The 24,563-nt window shown below is 51.5% G+C and overlaps 1 protein-coding gene across 2 annotated transcripts in view; it reads left to right on the forward strand.

Moving 5' to 3' along the window:
• The window catches only part of Gnao1 (G protein subunit alpha o1), a 147,669-nt gene that overhangs the window by 113,867 nt on the left and 9,239 nt on the right, over positions 1-24,563 (forward strand). Inside the window, exons 4-8 of one of the 2 annotated variants that reach the window (XM_034522333.2) lie at positions 8,789-8,949; positions 14,193-14,321; positions 15,118-15,247; positions 18,952-19,105; positions 21,020-21,344. In XM_034522333.2, coding sequence (XP_034378224.1) covers positions 8,789-8,949; positions 14,193-14,321; positions 15,118-15,247; positions 18,952-19,105; positions 21,020-21,207 — 762 coding nt within the window. In that variant the 3' untranslated portion in view covers positions 21,208-21,344. Of the gene's footprint in view, positions 1-8,788; positions 8,950-14,192; positions 14,322-15,117; positions 15,248-18,951; positions 19,106-21,019; positions 21,345-24,563 lie in introns of those variants that run through there. The other variant, XM_034522332.2, reaches the window with a different exon arrangement.

Here is a 24,563-nt window from a genome sequence, read left to right on the forward strand (position 1 = left end):
TTGGGGTATAGAAAATCGTGTCCTTCACACAAATATACAGTTTTAAAAGGAAAAAAATACTTTTCTAACCTTTTTCAGAAAATTATTCCTTTAAATTCTCCAAAATATGTAAGCATCTTGTGTATACATTCTGTTGCTGCTGCTGCTGCTGCTGCTGCTGCTGCTGCTGCTGCTGCTGCTGCTGCTGGAACCCGGGGTAGGGAAAGCTCTCCCATTAAGGTCCACCCCACCCCACTCTTTCTTCACTCTGATATGGGTGGGGTCTTACTGAGTTCAGGTTGGCTCAGAAGTCTAGGTCCTCCATCCCCAACCCTCTGTTTTCTTTTACATTTTACATGTATTTACTTATTCATCATTTATTTATTGAAAGTGTATGTTTCTGTGTGTGTTACGTGTGGAGGTCAGAGGACAACCTTTGGAAGGTGATTTCTCCTTGTACTAAGTGGGTCCCGGGGATCAAACTCAGGTCATCAAGCTTGGCAGCAAGAGCTTTACCCACTGAGTCCTCTCACTGGTCCAGCATGGAAGTTTCTGACCACTCTGTTGAATGGCACCGAAACTGGGTCTGGAAGAGTGACCGTGAATGATCTGGAGAGGGGTACCAGTCTGCCAAACTGTCAGCCTCACATCCTGCCTCTGCCTGTCCCATCGTGTGTGTGGAGTCCCAGAATCCATCTTTTCTCTTCCCTAATTGGGTTGCTAATATCTGCTGGCGAGGCAGCCCTAATTAAACCATTCATCTTTGTTACTCTGTATTCTGAAGCTATGAGGTTGACCATTATCACTTTTCTCTCTTTGACCAAACTCTCTGTGGATAATCTGAATCTGCTCTTGTTCGTTTCTTAGAAATTCCGTCTATCCAATTTGAGTTCGTTTGTCCTTTCTTAAAACACTGGGCTCAGAATAGAGGACCCAGAGGGTGAGCGGAACAGCATGAATTTGAAATTTTCTGTCTCGTTCACCAAAGCTGATTTGTGAGTGAATGGGAGCCTGCTTGATGCCTCAACTGCTCAGAGTGAGTCTGTACCCACCCGGGAGAGAAGGGCATCGAGAGGAGAACTGGAGCCAGGCGAGTGACCCGAAGGATAGATGGTTGGAGCTTTGAGCATATACCATTAGTTACCTGATATACCCCAGTTACTGCTACTGCCAAAGACAAGCCAGCCTGTCTAAAATGGATGGTGGTGGGTGCCACTTCTACTGAGGGCCACAAATAGAGCAGGGACCAGGAGAACAGACTCTGCTAGAGATGTGAGGGAGCAGGCCCACTGCTTCCCCTTGAAGTGTCATGTTCTAAGGCTCGGGTGTAGAGCAGAAGGCTCTCTGTGAGTGAAGGAAACATGGCTGCTTTCTCAGATGTCCAGGCCTCAGCCAGGTGTGGCTGGCAGTTTTCAGAATGCTACCCCTACTGCTCTCTGCCTGCTGGAACTGCAGTGCCTCCGTAAGGGCTCAGCATCTGGGGTCTCTGCCCTTTGCCCCAGAGCTGCTAGCCAGCAGTCCAATAACATAGCCCTGGGTTATTGGGCTGGGCTGGGTCCTGCACTGTCCATTCTGTGGCTTCTGGTTCCTCTTGTTGGTCTGTACTCTCCTGCCCTCTGGTGGTGATGGAGACAGCTGCAGCGCATGGGACAAGGTGGGGCCAATGAAGGCCTCCGCTGCAGCTGGAGAGCTGGGGGGTAGGAGGGGACGCACGCCCCTACTCGCACTTCCATTTCAGTTTCACTTGGCCTCAAAGATTAGAGATGGAGGAAAACTCTGAGCGATCTAAAGCAGCTACTCAGATGGAAGGGGTTATTATTATAATTACTATGATTATTGTTATCAAGATTATCATGCCTGCCTGGAAAGTCTTGTACAAAGCAAGCTTATTTATGTCAGCTTGTTGTTTGTGTCTGAGGCGCTTCATCTTTGCTCATAATAACTAGCATTTGCGGGGCTCTTTCCTGCTGCCGAGCTTTGTCACATCTTCAGCCTGGCTCTGCACAAATAGCCTTGTCACTGGGTGCCAGTATGAGAGCAGAGGCTCTCGGCGGGTAAGTGGTCTGTTCAAGGCCCCTGGCAAACAGGCACAGGGCCAGGACTTGAACCTGGGTCACCAACTAAAGATGCCTATTCCTCTCTAGTATTGCCCTCCTGTACCTCCGCTCTTGAGAGGACCTGGGTCTTTTGTGATCCTCTGGCTCTCAGATTCTTCGCTGCCAATTCTTCTAGAAAAAACTACATTGTACTCAGGAACGTGGAGGGGTTTAGAAAACCCAAGTCTTAAAAGGTGCAGTTTGCCCACCCGCCTTCAAACAATGAATGTATCTGGCATGTTGTAAGCTCCTGGAGCAGATGGTGTTGGGGCAGAAGATACGAGGCCAGAGCTGACTTCACTTGACCGTTGCTTATGCTCACCCTGGGACATAGCACAGTACAGACAGGCATCACTACATCTCTGAGACATTGGAGCAGAAGTCTACATAGAGGCTGCCTGGGACCCAGCAAGTGGGAGCCAATGTGCACAGTGGGTAGGCCTTTGCTGGGCCCTAGAGACTTCAGTGGATTCTAGCTCTAGAGACCAGCTGGAGACAACTCTGGAAGAACAGCCTCCCTGGGTACCAATGGGCTGTCCCGCTGACTGACCTGACACAAGGTCTGAGTACTGCTTGCAGCACACGCTCAGGATCTGCCCTGCTGCACTTGGCCTTGTAGCCCATCCTTCATCATAGGGGTCTACTATGTGTCTCCAGGCATCACTACCCTGGTACCACCCTGGACATTCTCTGCTCCCCAGCAAAGGCCTAAGACAGCCTGCTTCTGGGGAAGGAGACCAAGCTGTACGTGCCACCCCCCATCTCCTGCCCACCACCTGCCATCATGCACCGGTCTCCACAAGGAGTCATTTAGAGTCCTGAGGTCCTCCAAAGTGTTTCTCATCCACACTGTGTTCTATCAGTCCATTTGCATGTCTACATTAGGAGCAAGAGCCATTTAAACAGAAAGAGTATACTATTTAAAACAGTAAGAAGGGCCATGCTGTTCCTCTGTCATTGGTGTGATTTAACACACAGTCACACAAAGTATCTTGCTGGTGACTTCTAGAAGCCACCTCTTCTCCCAGCCTCCTGATCCTAGTACTTGACTATTGATGTTCAGCCCCACAGTCCCAGCTGTTCCTGAGAAGGGTCCCGACCTCCCCGGCCCCTGTCATGGTAGTTGTCCTGCTGACTACTGCATGTCCGCGCAGAGGTGGGAAAGCTTGTGCCCATCCTCCAGGCACAGCTGACATCCTACACTGTGTGTCCTGTTGTGTCATATGACAAACCCTGTGGAGAAAACAAGGATGTTGTTATCCCCATTCATCCTGAGGACACTGGACCATGGCTTATACTGGGAGCCTAGGTTGAGACCAAGTCTGGGCCCACTCACCCAGGCCTTTCCATGGAGCGAGAATGGTTATAGTCTCTCTCCAATGGGAGAAAAAGCTTCCCTTCCATTTCTGTTCTACAGCCAGCCTCAAGACAGTAGGAACAGTGTGCAAAAAGGGACTCCTGCCCTCAAACCTAGGCAGGCACATGTCTACAAACTCCTTCCTAGACTACCAACTGAGTTCTGCTGCACACTCCTGTTCAGCACATAGCCAGACCACAACACTGGAGTGCCATCTCAGCACTCAGGGAGAGTAAGGAGCCACTCAGGCAAGAAACTTTACAGGATGAAGGTACCAGAATCCAGGCACTGGCTTTTTTTTTTTTTTTAACACTGGCCTATTCCTGTCTTGGCTGTGCCTTCATCAGTGGCCACTCCACACTCCTGCAGGCTTTAGGATTCTTCACTGATCATTTCAACAAATATCCTAGGGGCTGGTTGAGGTACTGTGGTTGGTTGTAAGCTTAATTTGACAAATATTGGTACACCTCAAACTGTACATGGGCCAGTAGAATTATCTAGAGCATGTGTGTATGTCCCCAGATCAGAAGATAGTGTCAGCCCCATCCACACTCAGACTGGCTCGAGGAAGGGCGTGTCTTCCTCCTGGGAGTCTGGGGCTCTGCTGACAGCAGACTGGAGTAGAAACGTAGAGGTGGAGTGAACAGCAGCAGGAAGGGCCTGGCCAGAGGCAGAGGAAGATGGCCTGGCTCCTGCTAGAAGCTGGCCTTAGGTGTGCCTCCTACATTCCAGCCGAGACAGGATCCCATGGCATGCTCTCTAGAGATGGGAGCTCCAGAAGGGTCCTCTCATAATCTCCAAGACGTCAGACCTGGTATCTTCATCTTCTCAGGCAGCTGTAACCTCAGTCAGCATAGACTGGGTAATGTCATGCAGCAGACATGTGTTTCTCACGATTCTGGAGGCTGAGAGGTCCAAGAACAAGATGCTGGCAGACTTCTCAGTCTGTGAGGGCCCACTTCCTGGATCTTTTCTTTAAATGGTAGCTCCTTGTTGTGCTTGAGCCTGCTTCTGTTGGGGAATTTGTTGAGAGAGTCATCCTAACCGCTTGAAGCATTAAGATATGCACCCTTTTAGTTGTATGCCATTGTGCCCAGATAAAAATTTGGGGTTCTGCTAGGCAGTTGTGATGCACACCTTTAATCCTAGCACTTGGGCGGCAGAGGCAGGCAGATCTCTGAGTTTGAGGCTAGCCTGGTCTACAGAGTGAGTTCCAGGACAGCCCAAGGCTACACAAAGAGACTTTGTCTCAAAAAAATGGGGGTTCTTTTGCTAAAGAAAAAGGGAGTCTTGGTGTTAAGACACTAGTGATCTCTGGCTATGTGATACCCAGACTGCAGAGAGCAAGACTGAAGCCACAGTAAGCTGGTAAGGACACAGGGAGAAAATGGAAGCAGCTGTCCATGGCCTCTGTATGAATTCTCTGCCAGGTGGGTAGCATGAGAGGTAATGTCACAGCTAGGGGAGATGAAAAGGGACCAGAGACAGACAGGGGATAGCATGGGCTCTTCCCTCTCAGCTTTCATGGGGAGAAGGGAGAGGTCTGGACCTTGAGCTGTGTGTGGAGAACCCCAGGACAACCCCTACCACAGCTACAGGCACAGGCAAACCTTCAGAGGCAGAAAGCTTAAGATTCCACATATTTCACATCCCAGATCTAGGGACAAAGTAGCCTTATGGGGGCCCACGGTTTATCTATACACCCTCTGTGTACCCCTCACATCCTCTATGTGGATGTGACATGGCTCTGGTCACTTGGATTAGAGAATGATTCTGACCCACCAGAAGCCTTGCCTGGCCTGCCTCATGAACCCCGTGAGTCCTGCCCTGTTCTAAATCTGTCAGTGCACTGAACTGACAGGCTCCTGGGGGGATGGGGGTTGAGGAACTTGGGAACTCTAGCTATGTCCACTGGCTGCTCCCACAGGTAGTAAGACAGACCCAGAGATTTCAGAGATGCCCCCAAGGGCAGCCAGGCCAGGCAGAGCAAGCAGAAGCATGTCCCTGAGTCACACAGGTCCTGTAGCTGTTTTTAGCTTCAGATGGAGGCTGCTCCCCCTTCTTCACCCACTCCTCCTTGAGTCACTCTGGCTGCCTGGGGCACCAAACGTCCAGACTCACCCACTTTCCAGTATGACCCTGGGAAACCAAGCTGCCTTAGTGAACATCCTCCCTGCCCCCCAAAAATCAGGTGAAGTGGCTTAGAGACCCAGGTGTTTGGAACACTGTCCTCAAAGCACTGTGTCTTGGTTAGCATGGTAGGCATGGCCTTCCAGTTTCCTGCCAGGAGTCACTTCCTTCCTGGAGCAAACAGGAAGAACACAGCTAACAACTTTCTCATAAAACTTAGGCAACAAAGTGAAGAGCCACTAGTCAGACAGCAGGGCTCCAGAGAAGTCTTCAGGCACAGAAGCCCCTCTCACCCTTTCCACAGAACCTTCTGTTTGCCACAGCCCCTCCAGGTGTTAAGCTGTTTCCTCTGTCTCTCCCACCCCAGAGGATGCTGAGGACTTTTCCAGGGCCCACTTACTCCCAGAACTAGCTAGCTAGCTGTTGTATCTGCTGGTTTCAAAAGGCCTCAGAGCAGAGCTATGCAGTCGAGAATATGGAAAGGCAAATTGCTCCACATTGTCTGCCAGCCCAGGTGAACCCATTAGCTTCCATTCTGACCTGCAGTGGTCCTTCCGTGACATATATTATTAGCCCAGGAATTTTCAAATGGAGCAAGCTTACAAGGGTGTGTCCCCTAAGACCTGTTTCTCCCAACCTGTGATAAAGCCTCTAAAAATACCACCTTGAGAAAGAAACAGAGAAGCAGTGTCACTGGGTCCCTTAACCTCTTGGTAGCCCTGACTGACACCCATAGGTGCTTTGTTACCAAGTGCCACAGCCAACCCGTGGAACAGCCTCCCCTAAACTCAGCTACTTGGCTCAGAGACCTGCTGTGGGTTCCACTTTGTGTGTGTATCCAAAGTCCACTGCTGGGGTGAATGGGAGCCCAGGCACATTCATGGTGATGGCAGAGGCCCATGGCAACCGACAGAAGCAGGCAATGTGCATCCTATTGGAATTCGCACACTGCCACCCCGAGTCATACTGTGAGCCAAGGAAGGGGAGTCCTGTTATCTGAGTTTCGCTCTGTTGAAAGAACTCAAATGAGGCACCCAGACAGAAAGGGGGCTGGAAAGATGGCTCAGCAGTTGCAAGGACTGGCTTTTCTCCCAGGGAGCCCGATGCCCTCTTCTGACCTCCGCAGGCACACACATGGTATACAGATATACATTCAGGCATAAAATAATAATTTTTAGAAAAGAAGTAGAGTTCATTACAGAGTAAAGAGAAACACTCTCAGAGAGTACAAGTGGACAATGGCTACAGGAAGGACCTGCTGTACCAACTCACATGTCAGACAAGCTTCATACTGCTCCTGATGTCTCTAGAACTGATCACCTCCCCTGAAAGGCATTGTCCTGCCTCTCCAGATGGAATCAACAGACCATTTGAATCAACTTTAAAGGAGGAGACAGTAGTCTGTGGGTTTTTTTGTTTTTTGTTTTTACCAGAAAGTCTCCCTAAATAGGAATCTTACAAATCTTACAAGGTTCAATCCCCATCTATACTTCTCCCGCATCTGTCTCTCTCTGGGACAGTCTTGATGTGTGGTCCTGACTGCCCTGGAACCACCACCTGCCTGTCTCACAGATGCTGAGCTTGCCGATAGGGAGGTAGTTACTGTTATTCCAACAGTGCAGAAGGCATGTCCCCTCTACCTAGGGCCCAAGATTCAACTCAAATCCCATTCTCCTGGCCAGTTCTCAAGAGCCCCCGTTGTAGTCCCTGGTTTTACAAGCTTCTGGTGAGGAAAGACCATCCCGAATGACCTTTAAGCCTGCCAATTCCTTACTAGCTAACTAACACTGTAGCCACAGGTTTGGGAAGCAGGAAGTATATTCTGCCCACGGGGAGCAGGGTAGAGGGAATGGACAGAAATTGAAGAAGCAGCCAATCATACTGTTCTCGTAGCTCAGGTGGTTGTGAAGGTCTAAGCACACAGTGTGTGTGCACGGCTGTCCTTGGTAAGCTGTACAGAGCTGCTAGTGTGTGCACAGTGGTGGCAGCGGTGCAGCCCCGTGGCTCCCAGGAGACAATAGCCTTTGAGACAATAGTGTTCCTGCACTTGTTCTGAATTCTTGTCACCTCTGAAAATGAATGCGTCCTGCTTGTTCTGTAGCTGAGGAGTGGACTTGGAGAGCCTGTGAGTTTACCCAGGACTCTCCCTGCATCTGTCAAGAATTCTGGTCTCTACTCACGAGACTTAAGCACACTCAACTGTGCCCCTCAAACAAGGAGCAGGAGGAAGGCGCTAGCTTGGGTGCCACTGATTGTCTCGTTTCCTGATCCCAGATTACATAGCAGTCCTGATGGCCACAGATCACAGAAAACTGAGTACAAATGAAGAAAACTACATTTTTAGCTGGGTCTGATGGCACACACACATGTAATCTCAGTACCAAGCTGAGGTAGGACAATCATGAGTTCAAGGCCAGCTTGCACTACGCAGCAAGACCCAAATAAAACATTTGAGGGCCTGAGCTCTTGTGATTCAGTCAGTATTGGCATGAGTTTTAAACATCCAAGAAAAGATATACTTTACTAAACTCCCTCAGCCAACCAGAGTTCTCAAATAACCAGACCCTTTCCCAAGTAGAGACTGATTCCAGAGACTTGTTCCCTCAGATAGAAAAAAAAAAAAAAAAAAAAAAAAAAAAAAAAAAAGGAATTATAACTCTAGCCATGCTTTAAAATTGTGTTCCCCTGCCCAAACCATGGGTGGGAGTAGGAAATTCTGTGCAAAAGCCTCGTTTTCAGACAGATGAAAGTAGAGAGGTAGACAGCTGAGCCTGACCATGGAGTTTGTTACTCTAGAGCAGTGGTTCTGAGCCTGCCTAATGCTGCAAAGCTTTAATACAGTTCCTCTTGTTGTGATCCCAACCATAAAATTGTTTCCATCGCTACTCCATAACTGTGATTCTGCTAACTCTTGTACATTGCAATGTAAATACAGGTGTTTTCCAAAGGTCTTAGGCAACTCCCACGAAAGGGTCTTTTGACACCCCCCACACACACACAAAGGGTGCTGAAACCCACAGGTTGAGAATCTCTTTTCTAGAACTTTCTTGAGGCAGAATGGCTTTGGAGGAAAGTGAGGCCCAAGGCCCTAGGCTTCCAGAACCGCTCACATCTCCTGAGCATGCAGGCACTGAGTGGTATCTTGTCGTGGGCCGGCTATCCTGGTAGAGATTCCACCAGAAGCCTCACCAAGGTCTCAGAACAATGTGTCTCTCTGTCCTTGCAGGCAGACTCCAAGATGGTGTGTGACGTGGTGAGTCGTATGGAAGACACTGAACCGTTCTCTGCAGAACTTCTTTCTGCCATGATGCGACTCTGGGGCGACTCAGGGATCCAGGAGTGCTTCAACCGATCCCGGGAGTATCAGCTCAATGACTCTGCCAAATAGTAAGTGCACACACAGGCTGGAGGCTGGAGGAGGGTGCAGGCACGGGGGTGGGAGGCTGGAGGCTGGAGGCTGGAGGCTGGAGGCTGGAGGCTGGAGGCTGGAGGCTGGAGGCTGGATGCAGGCACGGGGGGGGGGGGAGGCTGGGGGGACTGGCGAGAAGGTAAAGATTCTGGCTGAGATACAACCTTCAGGTAGTGGCATCAGGGAGGGACAAGAAGGACTTTACTTCCTGTGCCCAGGATGAGGAAGAGGTCAGGGAAGGAGAAAGCAAAGAAACAACCATGCAGGAAGTTTCTGGAGGACGGGAACCTGGTCACCACCTATAAGGGGCTAAATTTGCTAGGCCCATGGGAAATGGCACCACTAGGAGGTGTGGCCTTGTTGGAGGAAGTGCGTCACTGTGTAGGCGGGCTTTGAGGGCTCCTAGTGCTCAAGCTCCGCCCAGTGCCGAAGAGCCTCCTCCTGGCTGCCTTCAGATCAAGATGTAGAACTTTCAGCTCTCCCGGCACCATGTCTGCTTGCACGATGCCGTGCTTCTTGCTATGATGATAATGGACTAAACCTCTGAAACTGTAAACCAGCCCTAATTAAATGTCCTTTTTAAGGGTTGCCAGGGTCATGTTGTCTCTAGCAATAAAACTCTAAGACACTCCTCTCCTGAACTATGTCTGTACCTCACAGAGGAGGATCCAGGCTAGCAGGTAGGGTTTGTTTCTTCTAGAAAGCCCCAGGCCATAAGTATGAATCAAGAACTATAGAGAATCCAAGGTGTGGTAGAAGACACCTTTAATCCCAACACTCAGGAAATAGAATCAGGCAGATCTTTGTGAACTAAGGGTCAACCTGGTCTACAGAGAATTCCAGGCAAGCCAGGGCTATATAGACAAATCCTATCTCAAACAATCAAAACACATGCACAAGAAATAACAACAAAAATAAAGAGGCAGGAAGCCATGCAGACAGAGCCTGTCTTCTGTTTCTAAGGAAACTATAGACTTGGGGCAGAACTTTAGCGTGAGTCTTGTTTAGTGCATGCTGGACCCTGGACAGTGTTTAGCACCACAAAAATAACTTTCCGAAATGTGTGTGAAGATGTTATAAGGAAATCCATTACTTTATGTGTTTTTTAAAAACTTTTTATTTTTTTTTTACTTGCTTTGCTTTGTTTTGAGAGTCAGGGTCTTATGTAACCCAGGCTGGCCTCAAACTGTCTAAGCAGATGATAATGACCTTGAACTCCTGACCTTCCTAATTCTGCCTCCTAAGTGCTGGTGTCACCGCCCCTCCCAGAGCTCTTCTAGCTTTAAAGTAAACAAATAAGAAATAAGTAGTTCTCAGCCAAGAAATAGACTACATAAGCAAGCAGGTATTTCAGTATTGTGCTATAACGAGATAAAGAGGAAGAAAAGAGGGAGGCTGGGGCAGAGAGGATGAAGAGAAATGAGGAGTGGTAAAAGCCACCACTGAGGAAGTGTCCCAACCCTTGCCGTGACACCCGGGTGGCAGCGTGCTGAGCTTTGCCGTCCTCTCCCCATGGGTGGCTCTAGAGTCCTGGAATGGATGACATACTGGGGTTGTATCTTGGCATTGAGGGTGCCCTAGTTTTTGTAATATTGAATCCTGGCTTTCTAGAAGAGTTTGCAGTGAGCTGCTGTGGGCTTTACCCAGCGTTGAAGGATATGTGTGACTCAAATCGTCGCTGTGCTTCTCAGCTGGGACCTGATTCTGGAGGCATTTGTCACTGTCAACACTAGGGGATAGTGCTCCAGGCACCCAGAGGCCAGACATAATACTAGACATCCTACACTGGACAGGACAGCCCCAAAACATCTGGCCCAAACTGGTCAACCAATACAAAACTATACAAAACTCAACCAGTACAAAACAACCAGTACAAAACTCAATAGTGCTGAGATTAACAAACCATGATCTCTGGGTAAGGTGATGGATACTTACTCAGGATGTGAAGGCACAAGGGTAGCAAGTTTGAGGTGAGTCCAGGCTACACAGTGGGTCTGTGAGTCAATTTTAAAATTTTTAAATATTTAAAACTGCAATCTGCATTATACCAGTATAGCCAGTTGCTCCCAACAGAGCAGCATCACCAGCGGCATGCGGGCATTTCAGAGGCTATGATGGTAGCTAATAAACTAAGGACCTGGCTTAACTAGTATTTCCATTGCTATAAAGAGACAGGGCTGGCCTACAGAGGTTTAGCCTATTGTCATCGTGTCAGGAAACATGACAATACGCAGGCAGACATGGTGCTGGGGGAGCTGAGAATTCTACATCTTGATCAGAAGACAACCAGGAGGAGAATGGAGTCCACACTGGGTCGAGCTTGAGCTTAGGCTATCTCAAAGCCCTCCTCCACATCGGGCGGTGGTGACGCACGCCTTTAATCCCAGCACTTGGGAGGCAGAGGCAGGCGGATTTCTGAGTTCAAGGACAGCCTGGTCTACAAAGTGAGTTCCAGGACAGCCAGGACTACACAGAGAAACCCTGTCTCGAAAAACCAAAAAAAAAAAAAAAAAACCCTCCTCCGCAATGACAGAATTCCTCCAATTAGACCACACCTACTCCAACAAGGCCACACCTCCTAATAAATAGTACCACTCCCTATGGGCCAAGCACTCAAACACATGAGTCTTTGGTGGTCATTCCTATTCAGACAACCACAAGACCAGAGTAAGACCAAGAACCTCTACCCATTTCTCACACCTGCATAGGATTGTACATAGGCAGATACCTAAAGTAGGTTGTGGCCACAAGCAGGTAGTAGCCACCCAGGCCACCAAGCCTTATGAGCCTTATGAGTTCTCAGGAACACCTTGGTGAGCAAAGATCCAAATTCCCTGTGCACACTCAAGTCATAGGCCTGAGATTGGCCTCCCCAGCAAGATGGAGCAGTCTCAGTCAGCTCCTCCAGGACCTCCAGCGTACCCTGGAAGCTAGAACTTCACTGTCCCCTGCTGGTCTGCAGGCTAGGGTTGATTTCTCTTCCAGGAGGACTGTCAGGGGTCCCAGAGGGCTTACTGGCCTCAGCCTGTGTTCTGGAGGCCCACCAATTATTCCTCTGAAATTTTACCATTTTATTAATACTAAAGCGAATCCCTTACAAAAACACCTCAACAACAAAGCAGAGTATGAAATGAACAGCAGTCCCTCCCACACACTCACACACTCACACACACACACACACACTCACACACACTGTCACACACACACTCACACTCACACACACTGTCACACACACACACACTCACACACACACACACTCATGCACACACACACTCACACTCACACACACATACACACTCACACACACACTGCCTGTCACGGCTCTGTTCAGCTATTTTTATATGCTCATCCTACATCAGCCAGTATTTTCTGACTTTTACCTTGAAATATGGAGTCCAGCTCACCTTCCTTTTTCCCACACGTTCCTACCACTTCCAGTTTTCTGCTCTGAGTCCCCCCAATCTCTGAATCCCCCCCCCACTCCCTATGAATCCCCCACCCCATCAAGTCTCACTCTCTGGCTCTCCTTTGCCAGTTTTTCCTGGGCATGTGTCCTGTGCTGCCTGTCTGAGAGAAAGCCAACAGCAAGATGAAGAGCGGAGATAGATACGCAGACTGTTAAGGGTAGAAGGACCTCAAGTGTCGCCTTGCCTTGTCTTGTCTTGCCCTGTGTCCCACGTTTACCTGGAGCTTATTTTGTAGCTCAGACGGGCTTCAGACCTCTCCATCCGTCGCAGCCTCTTGAGTGCTGGGACTGCAGTGCCACCACATCTTGCTTTCATAAATGCTATTTGGGGTCCAGTGTTGTGTGCTTTTAGGAGTTAAACGGGCCCTGATAAGGCTGTGAAAGTGCACAGCTTCAGAAGGAGCCATTAACACCCTAAAACCCCAGTAATAACTATACCATACCACCCCAGCCCAGCCCTGCCCCTTGTTGACCCCAGGCTCAGAGGAAAAGGAAGCGAGCCCATTTCTAGACTGCTGTCCTGATCCTTGCTCCCTTGCTGAACATAATACTTCTTCACCTTACATGAGACCCTTCCACATCAATCATTAAGCAAGAAAATGCCATATAGACTTGCCTGCAGGCCAATCTTATGAAGCCATGTTCTTAATTAAGATTCCCCCTTCCCAGATATGTCTAGGTTTGTGACAAGTTTAAAAAAAAAAAAAACAACAACAACAACAACCAGCATGCATGGTTTAGGAGGCTTTGATGAGACTCAGTCAGCATAAAGTGAGAACAGGGACCAGCTTGTGTGTTCAGAGAAAGTTACCCAGCTGAGGTAGGAATAGCAAGACAAAGAAAAGGGTCCCCCAGGCCTGGTGTTCACCAGAATCATGGAGCTTAGCCTAAAAGAATTGGCCATTAGTAGTTGTGGGCAAGGAGAGTCAGCCACTGAGGACTGAACGCAAAACCTTCCCAGATACACTCTGGCCTCCTAAGGAACCCGGGCGGGTCCAATATCACAGACCCACTCTGCTGCCTCAACTCCTTCCCTTGACCACCCCCACTCTGCCTTCCACTGAGAGCATTTGGAGAACCCTGATTCCAAAGATCCGGGTTCCAGGGAGGTCCTACCACTGCTTGGCTGAGGTGGACCCCCTGATCCCCACTTACAAGAGCATCAAATGGGAAGAGGCACACAGACCTCTTGGGGAAAGATGCGGAAGTCCCAAAGGGTAGATGGATGCTCAGAGCCTCCCAAAGTCCCACAGAGCTCTAAGAATGAGCACTCTAGAGCTATGGGACCGTCCTGCTCTGAGCCTTGGATTTTTGATGTGTAAAGCAGTACATTTGGCACCGAGAAATTAAAGATGGCATGAGTACATGTAAAGAACAGAGCCTGGGACCGGAGAGGTGGTTCAACGGCACAGACATACATGCAGACAAAACGCACACATACTATAAAAAGAAATATACTTTTAAAAGAGTAGATGCTACCTACTGGCCATTATTATTTTTAAATGAGGACATAACAGAACTGTGCTGTGAACTTGGCAGTCTCGTTAACTGGGCACACATGGGCCCAGCTCCTTTGAGTCTGAATAGAGAACCTTAAAGGCAGCAAGTCTGAGACCCCCATGCTCTCTCTGGTTTGTCCCTATCCCTTGGTCCCACAGTCAGCTTTGCAACGGCTATGGCTGATATCAGACTCTAAAGGTAGTGAGCCTAGAACAGGGCCCAGGTCCATGGACTCTTGTATGTTGTCATCCCCAGCTACCTGGACAGCCTGGATCGGATTGGAGCCGCTGACTACCAGCCTACTGAGCAGGACATCCTTCGAACCAGGGTCAAAACAACCGGCATTGTAGAAACCCACTTCACCTTCAAGAACCTCCACTTCAGGTGAGGCCTAAGGAGACGGGGCTTGGTGATGGGTCTGGAAATGTGGCAGAGAACTGAGGGAATGTTCATGTCCTGCCTCACCTCATCTGGATAGCCAGGTAGTGTCTTGCCTCAAGGAATTTTTCTCGTTTGGTCAGACAGCTAGATACCAGAAGAAGCCCATCTGGGTAATCTGGGTACTTTGTTTCTGCCAAGTTCAAAGGCTAAAAACAGCAGGTGACTTGCTTTAGAGCCCCCTGGAAGAGAACATGGCGCTAAGCCTGAACCAGGTGGGTAAACCCAAGCAATGCCTGGAAGAGCAAAGATCAGTATAGTCTCAAACTTAGAGAGGCTGAGAGAGCAGCTCTCCTGCTCACGTGCTGGAGAACCTAGAGAAAGCAAGGCCTAAAAAAACGTCTTCCCCAGGTGCAGGCTCTGGGCCTAAGAACAAGGCCCTGAACTGTGTTTCGAGGCTTCTAGGACCCCATTGGAGGATTTTTGTCTCCCAAGAGTAACCTTTATGTGCTAAGTCTCGTGACGCCTGTTCTGACTTCCAGGTCTGGTGTCTTGATTTCAGGTGAAACTAGGAGACGGAGAGGTGAGGCAGGGCTTTGAGTCAGTCTACTTGAGCACACAGTTCAGTCCTGGGACAGATCTCAGAGCTGATGCCTCCAGTCCCAAGGGGCTGCTCCAGTCTCCAGGGTGGCAGCAGCTCGTCTGTCAGTCTGTTGGGGCTCAGAACGAGGTACTGTGCGCCCACAGCCCATCACTAGCTCACAGGCATCCCGACCTCACAGCTTTCTCTGACTCCCTGCAGGCTGTTTGACGTTGGGGGCCAGCGATCTGAACGCAAGAAGTGGATCCACTGCTTTGAGGATGTCACGGCCATCATCTTCTGTGTCGCACTCAGCGGCTATGACCAGGTGCTCCACGAGGACGAAACCACGGTGAGTGACCTCAAGTGAAAGCTGGCCATAGACCAAGTCAACAATCAGAGCCCTCGGGCCTCACAGAGGGGCTGTGCCAGGCGCCCTGCCTATTCTGTATTGCCAAGGCAATTGCCAAGTGAGGCCACTGTGGCAGAAGCATCTGGGGGCCTCCTGCTGCAGTTTATGTCCTAATTCACTACAAATAACATGTCAAAGTTGGGGTCTTGGCCAGGAAACACCTTGTTAGTAACAACGGAGTCACAGAGCTGTCAGACCAGGAAAAAAAAAAAAAAAAAAAAAAAAAAACCTAAGCAAATCCTACAAAGGCAGACTGCAGCCAAGCAAGGGCATCTGTGCAACAGAAAAGGTGGCTTTAGCTTGTCTGCCATTCCCGGGGTACTGGCCAGCCTGAGCGGTGTGGGGCTGCCTGGCCAAGAAGGACACCAAGATTGGAAGCATACTGGTGAGTGTCAAGTGTGGCTTTGGGCTTTCTCTGCCAAACTCAGTGTCTGAGACCTGCCCCCTGGCTTGAGAGGGGCCCTCCCCTTGGCCTCATCCTGGCTCTGCTGCCCGTTGGTATACTGTTAAATTCAGGCAGCGACCTTTCTGCCTGGGTTCCTGTTGTGTGAAAGGTGGATCGTAATAGCGCCGGCCTTGTATAAGGCTGCTGATCATGGAAGCATTTCTGGCTTAGCAGTGTCCAGCTTGTGGGTATATTATCACTGGTGATTGCCCTGAGCCAGATACATCCACTGAGCTTTTCCCATTTGGAGTTTAAGCCTACAAGTCTGTGGACCAGTTCACAGAGCCTGGAAAGGGACCTAGGCCTCAAGCATGTCCTACTGGGTCATGGGAGACAAACCTGCTTCTGAAAGTGGGGCTTGTGGCTGTGGGCTCACACTTTGGCATCGGCCCTCCTATCTGGAATACAATCAGACCCTTCACCCTGAGCCTTTGGGATAAGAACCAAGGGTCACTGTGTGTTGGGGGGAAGGGGGAGTTGTGGTCAGGCTAGCCCTGAACAAGGCCTGTCTTCCTTATGAGTCTGATATTTTTTACCAGTCATCACTGGTGTCTGTGGAGGGTGTGAATGAGCTCTGGGGTATGTGCCGCGAGGGTACAATGCTGGCAGAGGAGGACCCGCCGTCTCCAGTGTCTTTGGGCCAAGTTGCTGGTAGGAGGGGTGATCTGGACTTTTATCATGTGCTAGCTGGGATTCAGTGCTATCACTCGCAATGGCTGTGGTAGGCAGTGGTCTAGCCCCGAGCCTCAGTGTGGGGTGGGGAAAACACGCCCTTGACTGCTCCTGAACCCCAGATGCTGTGACTACCCGAAGCCAGGCCTTCTCTGTTAGTACATCCATCCGAATGACTGACCCAGTGCGCACTCCACAGCTGTGGGCTGCTTCTGTGCAACTGGAGCTATTGTGTTCTTGCCCCTGGCCTACCTTTTCTCCTGGCCACATCTGGAATTAGATACTACACCCAACATGGAATAGAGTCAAGGAGCTGGAGGCCGGATGGTGGGAGACCCTTACCACTGGAGCATGGCCTCTTCTTTGAGCCCACCCTGCCAAAACCAAGGCCTGGGACCATCAGCTGTGGGGCCTGGCCCTCAGTAATCCCGAGGACAGAATAAACCTAAGGGAATATCAAGTGGGCACCGACCCTCATGGACTCACATCTCCAGGTTGACGGTAGCCTGCCCCACCTGCCTCGCTGTAAGCTTCTCACTGGCCTTGCTTCTCTGCAGCAGCCAGGCCCTGAAGCACTGTCCTCCGGTGTTATTCCTGACCTTCCTGATTCTCTCAGCACTTCCCTGCCTCCAGCTCATTCCCCATTTTTCTTGCTTTCCTCCACAAGGGATGGAGGTAAGAACCTTGGGGAAGGAAAAACGTGTGAGCCAAAGTCAGAAGCAAGCTCTTCCCAGAGTTCTCCCTTCCCAAGGCTGGCCACCCAACAGCCAGGGAAGAGACCCAAGCCTCCAGGGAACAAGGGTCGCCTTCCAACTTGCCAGCGGCCCACAGCCGCAGCTCCTGGTTGCAGTGGCAATGAGTAAGACTATTGCTGCGGAACTAGCGGTCGTCGGAGTGCGGGGAGGGGCGCATGTGTGTGAGATGGACAGTTTGGATTCAGATGGATCCAATCCGAGGCCTGGCATCACTGCTGCCAGCTGTGTGGCCATGCATAATCGTCACACCTTCCTCAGGCTCGGCTGTGGGGAGATGGTGGTAAAAGTGCCTTATGGGCTAAGAGCTGGAATGCTGTCCATCCGCGCAGATACCTCTCAGTAAAAGGTAGTTCCACTCCTATGCCCAGATGATGTAGCCAGGGGACAGGTGGTAGCTTACGGATGCTCTTCCCTGGAGAGGCAAGATGTAGGCACCAATTACACAGTCCTTGGTCCTCGGCCTTCCCCGAAGCCAGCTCTGCACTTCCCTCCCTGGCCTGTGGGGGAAGGTGGAAAGACAAAGATTTCTGGAGGCAGCTCCAGGAGCTAGGCCAGGAAGGCCCTGCGGCTAGTGGCTGCCCAACACCGGACCAGCCACCCTGCCCGCTGCACCCTGGGACCCCACGGGCTCATCTTGTCCTCGTACCTGCTCTCAGCGCCACCCAGCCAGGCCACAGGCTGCCACAACTTCTCCACCACCACTGCCACGAGCGCCTGCAGGGCCTTTTCTTACCAAAGCAAGGCCAAAACCATGGGCAGATTCTGAGAGACCCTCCAAGCCCAGCAGGTATGAAGCACCTCCCTCTGATCAAACGTGAGCTAAGAGTTGAAAGCAGCAGCTTCTCAGGGCCCCGCTGGGTGACTTTGCTGTGAGTGCCAGCCCCAGGCCTATGCTCCATGCTGGCTTCTGAGCTGAGGCCGCCCTCCCCACACAGCCTCCTATCCCAGCCACACAGCGCCCATCACAAGGCCGCTGTCGCCTGTGTGGGTGCCTCCCACAGCTGCCCTGGACTTCCTGAGTCTGAGACCGATTGGATCAATTTTTCAGGATTTCTCTTTTTTTCTTCTCTTGTGGTTGCTGTTGAGTTTTTAGCTTCCTTTCCATTTTAATCTGTTTTGCTGAGTTTCTTCTTGGGGTTTTCCTGGCCTCTCTTCTGAGAAACCAGCCCCAACTCTCAGCTTTCCCAGAGAGAGCTTCCCTCAGCCCAGCCATAGCCCAGTCATCCAACAAAGTCACCCAACCAACCGAGGCCACAGCAACATCACCCCCGAGACGCTGTCCCCCTGGTATCTGCTTCCAACTCGGGATTAATTCGAGGACTTCACTCCTCGGTTAATGTTATTCAACTGAATGCGTGCACCCTCCTGACCTCGCTGGCAAAAATGAATGAGACCCTGGTATAGAAGTCTGCATGATCCACGATTTCGTGTAGACCATGTTGGATGGTGGTTGTACCCCTGTCCTCTACGTGCATGGTGCATGTCCTCTCCAGGGACTGCAGCCTCTGCAGTGACCTCACTGCCCTGCCCAGGCCAGCTCTCTCTGAAAGGGACAGCACTCCTGACCCACCCGGCTCCAACCAAACCTGCCTGTGTGTGGAATGAAGCAGGGACATGTCCTGTGTGTCCATGTGGGCCCTCTGTCTCTGTCCCCAGTAATGCATTAAGAGCATTGGTGGCCCGTCCCTCTGCTTGTCTCGCTGTGTCATAGCCACAGTAGGTCAGGGTGCTGGATACGGCCAGCCCTCACCTGTATCTCCACTCTGTTGCAGAACCGCATGCATGAATCCCTGAAGCTTTTTGACAGCATCTGCAACAACAAGTGGTTCACAGACACATCTATCATCCTGTTTCTCAACAAGAAGGACATATTTGAGGAGAAGATCAAGAAGTCCCCGCTCACCATCTGCTTTCCTGAATACACAGGTAGAGCCCTCCTCATCCCACCCAGCCTCTCGCAGCTACAGGGCAGATAAGGAAACAGGCGCCTTTGCTGTGCTTGAGGATATCCAAATTGCCCTGCAAAATCCACCTCCAAAGACCTGTACTAGAGCCAGGCAGCTAGAGCCTGGGCCCCTAGCTTGATACATCTCCATCTCCAGCGTAATACTAACAGTCCTAGAGAGCTCAAGTGAGGCAGCTATAGGCAGAGCGCACATGCACAGTGGGAATGCACAGCGTCAAAAGGGACAACAAACCTGCTCTTAGAATAGCAGGCTCCATCCCTGCTCAGCCCCTGGAGAGAGGCCTAGGCAGGCCACAGCCTTTCCAGATAGGTTTCTTCATCCATGAGATGGGGGCTGTCAGGTGGCCATCTCCCCCAACTCCTGCAGGTTTACCATAAGGGTGAAAGAAGCTCGTGACTATGCTAAGCATGGCACTTGCTATGCAGTCTGTGGTCACTACAATTTGATGTCTCTACTGCGATCACAACGATATAACAGCACCCCCCATGTAAGTGACCACAAGACTGACGTGGCCCATTGGTTGGGACAGACTCTGGCAAGCAGCAGGGCCTTGCCTATACTGCAGAGAGTACAGGGACAAGAGGCCAGCTATCAGTGACCATGGACCCTGTGGGAGCTTCCAGACTGGTAGCCCGATCAAGTGGGCTGTAGTAAGCCCAGGACAAGCCAGTCCTTGTTAGCTGTTCTCAGGTGGCCAGGTCCTGGGTGACACAGATCCTGGCAGCATGGTCCTGTGGGTCATGGCCTGAGGTCAGGCAAGTGGCACACTGTTCTACACCCTGCCCTTCTTACAATCGCTCCTCGAAATCAGGCCAGTAGGCCAGTAGGTAAGGACCCCAAGAGCATTCACCTGAGGAGATCAGGGCTCAGCCTCCCTCACCAGCCAGCCAGATTTCTTCTCCAGCTTTAAGATGGCCTGTGAGACCCCCCCTTGTGTGCTGGTCACCAACTGAGTCAAGACAGGAGGGGACCTGACTGAGAAGAGACTAGCCTTACTTCCAGCCTGATTTACCAGGGTCTATCAGATGCTCAAGGCCAGACTTGTGGCCTACACATATGCCTGAGATGGCTGGGACTCCTTCAGACTTGTCACCTCAGCTCTGCACTGGGGCTCAAATTCCAGTCCTTGTCCCACTCCTTCCTTAGCAAGTGATGCCAGCGTGATCTATGCTAGCCCTGGATTCTTGGAAGCTGGGGTGGTGAGGGGAGGGATTCCGTGCAAAGTTGAAGCCTTGCTCATCTGGTCTATCCCCCAAGCTAGCACTTTCTCCCAAACATCCTCTCCCTGGACTTAACCAGGGAACCAGATCAATGTGGGGACACCTTGCAAGAATGTGAGCAAGTCAGCTCTCAGTGGTCCTAAGGGAACAGAGAACAGTTGTCATGGAGAGGGGAAGGAGCCTACAGCATCTCATAGGCAGAATACATAGTCTTCCTACCTTATCTGCAGTGCCAGAAGGGTCCTTGCCCTCTCTGCAGTCTCAAAAACACACAGAGAGGCCAAACTGCTTAAGGCCAGGTTTCCATTCCGCACCTGCAGCTTGTGGTGACACAGAAGCTCATCTGGAGTCAGTAGGCAGTGTGAGAAGAATGCAGCATCCCGGGCAGTCCTCACCCTGGGACAGCGGTCACTGGGATAGAGCGTGTTCTGTTGCTTCCACGGCGGGCGATCTCTGCTCTAGGTCTCCACCACCAGCATGAGCCACTGTTGCAGGAGTTGAGCCCATGGGCTTTCTACTCTGTTGCTTTCTAGTGGTCCTGAGGAGGCTTTTGGCACCTGCTCCATGGCCGCTGGCCTGACACACAGTGACACAATGGCCAGTCCAGGGCTTGGGTACCTCCACTCACTGACCCCTGCTGTTTCATCTTGCAGGCCCCAGTGCCTTCACAGAAGCTGTGGCTCACATCCAAGGGCAGTATGAGAGTAAGAACAAGTCAGCTCACAAGGAGGTCTACAGCCATGTCACCTGTGCCACGGATACCAACAACATCCAATTCGTCTTTGATGCGGTGACGGATGTCATCATCGCCAAGAACCTGCGTGGCTGTGGACTCTACTGAGCCTGGCCGCTGACCCAGCCTGCCACTCACTCCTCCCCTGGACCCAGAGCTCTGCACCGCTCAGATGCCCTGTTCACTGAAGAAAACCCCAGAGGCTGGCCTGGGAGCCAGGAGGAGGCATCCTTTGAGCATCCCCACCCTACCCAACTCCAGCCGCGTGACATGTGGGAACAGGGTTGGGCAGAGGTGTGGAGCGCCACCCACCACAAGGCCAGAGACCACTGCATGCCACCTGGGTGCTGCTCAATGGTCAGCTGTGTGTCTCACTCAGAGGCCGAGTGGGCAACACTGCCATCTGGTTCAGAATGGGCATGTCCTGTTCTCTGCAACTCCTACTCAGTGTCCTGGTGTCTCTTCCACCTTAGTGATAGGGTGGCCAGCAGGATGGCCCCGTGGCAGGTGCTGCTTGATTAGAGGATAGTCAATGCCATCTCTCAGCTTTCCTTAGGGTCTGTTTGGCAGAGGGCTGTTCCGTCGACAAAAGCCAACATGGAGTCAGGCCACTTTTGGGGTGCAAAGACTCAGACCTTGGGGCGGTATTCATTCTTCCTTCACCTTGGATCTTAGTCCTTCTCTGGGCATCTTCCCTTGCCCTTGGGCTCCCTAGGACACTGACTCCCCAGCCCTGACTCCCATGGGGTTGGGAATATTCCTTAAGACTGGCTGACGACAAAGGTGTGTTGGTGGAGGAACAGACCTGTGCCACAGAAGTTGGGGGCGGGGCTGAGGGGGCAGGCAGCTCTTTCCTGATAGGCTGATGGCTCTGCTCACAGGGCTTTGCTGTCCTGGGTGGTAGTGAATAGACAGGCCACAGGCTTCAGGTCACAGACAGAGCAGGCAGCAGCTTCGTAACTGGAGATTGTTTAGGCAGAAACATAGGAGACTTAACAAGCCAGGCCCTGAAGCCAATGCCCTGCTTTACTCCACCCTTGGTCAGGAAGTAGGAGGCCCTTGGTATATTCCTGGTCTCAGGGCAAGCAATGAGCCTGCACCCTGAAGGGTGGGCTCAGAAGGAGTGTAAACCAACCCAGACATACAGCCAACCCCCTTCCTAGGAACCTAGGGAGGGATTTGCTACAGAGATTCTTAAGCAAAAAGGGAGTGGTGTAGTTTTTGGCAACCCTAGCCTCAGCTGACTTTGGACAGTCAGCACATGTCTCTACCATTCCTAGACATCTCCAGTCAGCTGGTACCACAGCCAGTGGTTCAGACCGGCGATCATGTGCCATGCCAGGCTGTACAGAAGGATGCAGATGTGCCCTGGGGCAATCGGGAGAGGTGTACACCTAGAAGTGTCTCTCTTCCTCAAGCCCTGTATTTTCCTGAGCCCTGCTCTGTCACAGGTCAGGCAGGACCCTGGCCCTCTGTCATAGTCCCACAGAGCTTGCCACCAGCTCTGGACTTGTAGGTTCCAACAAGAACAGAACTCTGGGTGGTCTAGGGAGACACAGGGACCTTCCCCAGTGCCAAATTCTTGTAGGGGTGACCCTCCGGGGAGCCCACCCCAGTCTGGGTGACCCTCTGGGGAGCCTACCCAGTCTGGCTGCTTCGCCACTTCCCCTCTACCCACATTTGTCTTCATTGTGTGCATCTCCATCGTTTTAGGACCCTGTGCCATGTACTAGAGAGTCCAGAGCCTGGAGACCATGGTCTCAATGACCTGCCATGAAGGTGAAGGCCAATTCAGTCCTTGGGCCAACAGCAGTTATTTCTCTGCAGCACCCCTGGGTGTGGCCATCTGTGTCCACAGACTATAACCCCAATTTTAAAAGCACCTGCTGTCATAGGATGTTGGCCAAGCCCCATCTTTTAAAACCATTTCTAGGAAGGTAGAAGTCACCACCCCTAACCATCCCCCCCCTACGGCTCCCATTCCCCAAGTGGCCCCTCCAAATCACTGCAGCACAGTTGTGGGAGCCCTCAGCTAGAATCAGCCTGTCCCCAGCCTCCCCACTCCTGTCCCCAAGGCTACCTTCTGCTCAACCTACTGTGTTCAGTCTAGTGCCATGCACTGCTCTCAGCCTCAGGTAGGGAGATCTCAGGCTGTCTACTAGAACATGGTCTGTAGGGAAAGCTGTCCTGTCTCCCACACGTGTCATCACCAGCAGCTCTACCATGGGGGACAAATGTGCATGACAGATGAGTCTTGGCTCCGCCGTGGCTTTGGGTGTGGGTGAAGTGTTGAAAGCGACCAGATCAAGGGAATGGATGTCCCTGATGTTCAGTGGCCATGTCCCCAGAGGGGCCATGCTACAGTTTCTGAGTAGTCTAATTCAGCAGGCCAGGAGCAGTTTCCAGGAAGAGTACCTTCACCATATTCATGGAACCGTGCCTGTTGCCTAGGTGCCAGTGGGCAAGTCCTGTGCCCTGTGCCAATGTCCATTCTGAGAATCTTCCCTTTAGGCATAGGTAGAGGCCTCTGAGCCTCTGGGCTCAGCTGTGGAGGGTGCTGGAGGACTCTGGGCTCAGCTGTGGAGGGTGCTGGAGGACTCTGGGCTGAGCTGTGGAGGGTGCTGGAAGACTCTGAGCCAAGCTGTGGAGGGTGCTGGAGGACTCTAGTGTGGGAATGGGGATGAAATCCTCCCAGTCTCAGCCACTCATTAGTGGCTCTGGCCTTTAGCCTCTCCTGATCCCTTCTGTTGATGGAGCCCCTGGGTCCTGGTGCCCTGTCCCCTTGTCCCCTCTTGTACCATGCAGAAGACCTCAATCATCTCAGCCTTGCAGCCCAGCCCCACACCCTGCTATTGAGAACTGGAGGCATCTGATCTGTGCGGTCTGCACTGGATGTCCCCGAGCCCTCTGTTCAACCCCATACCCACGCTCTCCACAGGGTCCCCACAGGGAAAGTTGACAGTGCTTCACTCTAGCCCTGCCTTCTGCAGAAAGTTCTGCTGCAAGAGATGTACCCGTGGTTCTTGAGTACTGCATGCTACAGCCAGTGACCTGAGGGCAGGGTTCACTCGCCTCCTGACCCTCTCCCTGTCTCCATCTGACCCAGCCTCTTGACATGGAGATCCATCATACCCAGGAGAAACTCATGAACCCTCCAGATCCTCCCTGCTGACCCAGTAGTAGCTTGTCACCCTCTTCTGAAGATCCTGGGGTCACAGAGCATCTTCTAGCCGCCACCCCTTTGTTCTGGGCCTCCTGCTAAGCTCCAGGTACAGCCTACAGCTCAGGAACCCAGCCCTGAGACTCCAACTCCATTGTATCTGAGCTTCTGGGGGTAAGCACTTCCAGGCTGTTGATCCCATCAGGCTACAAGCTAAAGAAAGAAAGTTCCAGCACCCCAAAGAACAGGGCCAGAGGTATAAGCAGGCTTCCCCACCCCCCACCACTCAGTAAGGAGAGCCTTG

The sequence above is a fragment of the Arvicanthis niloticus genome, chromosome 18, assembly GCF_011762505.2.
Source record: "Arvicanthis niloticus isolate mArvNil1 chromosome 18, mArvNil1.pat.X, whole genome shotgun sequence".
Lineage (NCBI taxonomy): Eukaryota > Metazoa > Chordata > Mammalia > Rodentia > Muridae > Arvicanthis > Arvicanthis niloticus.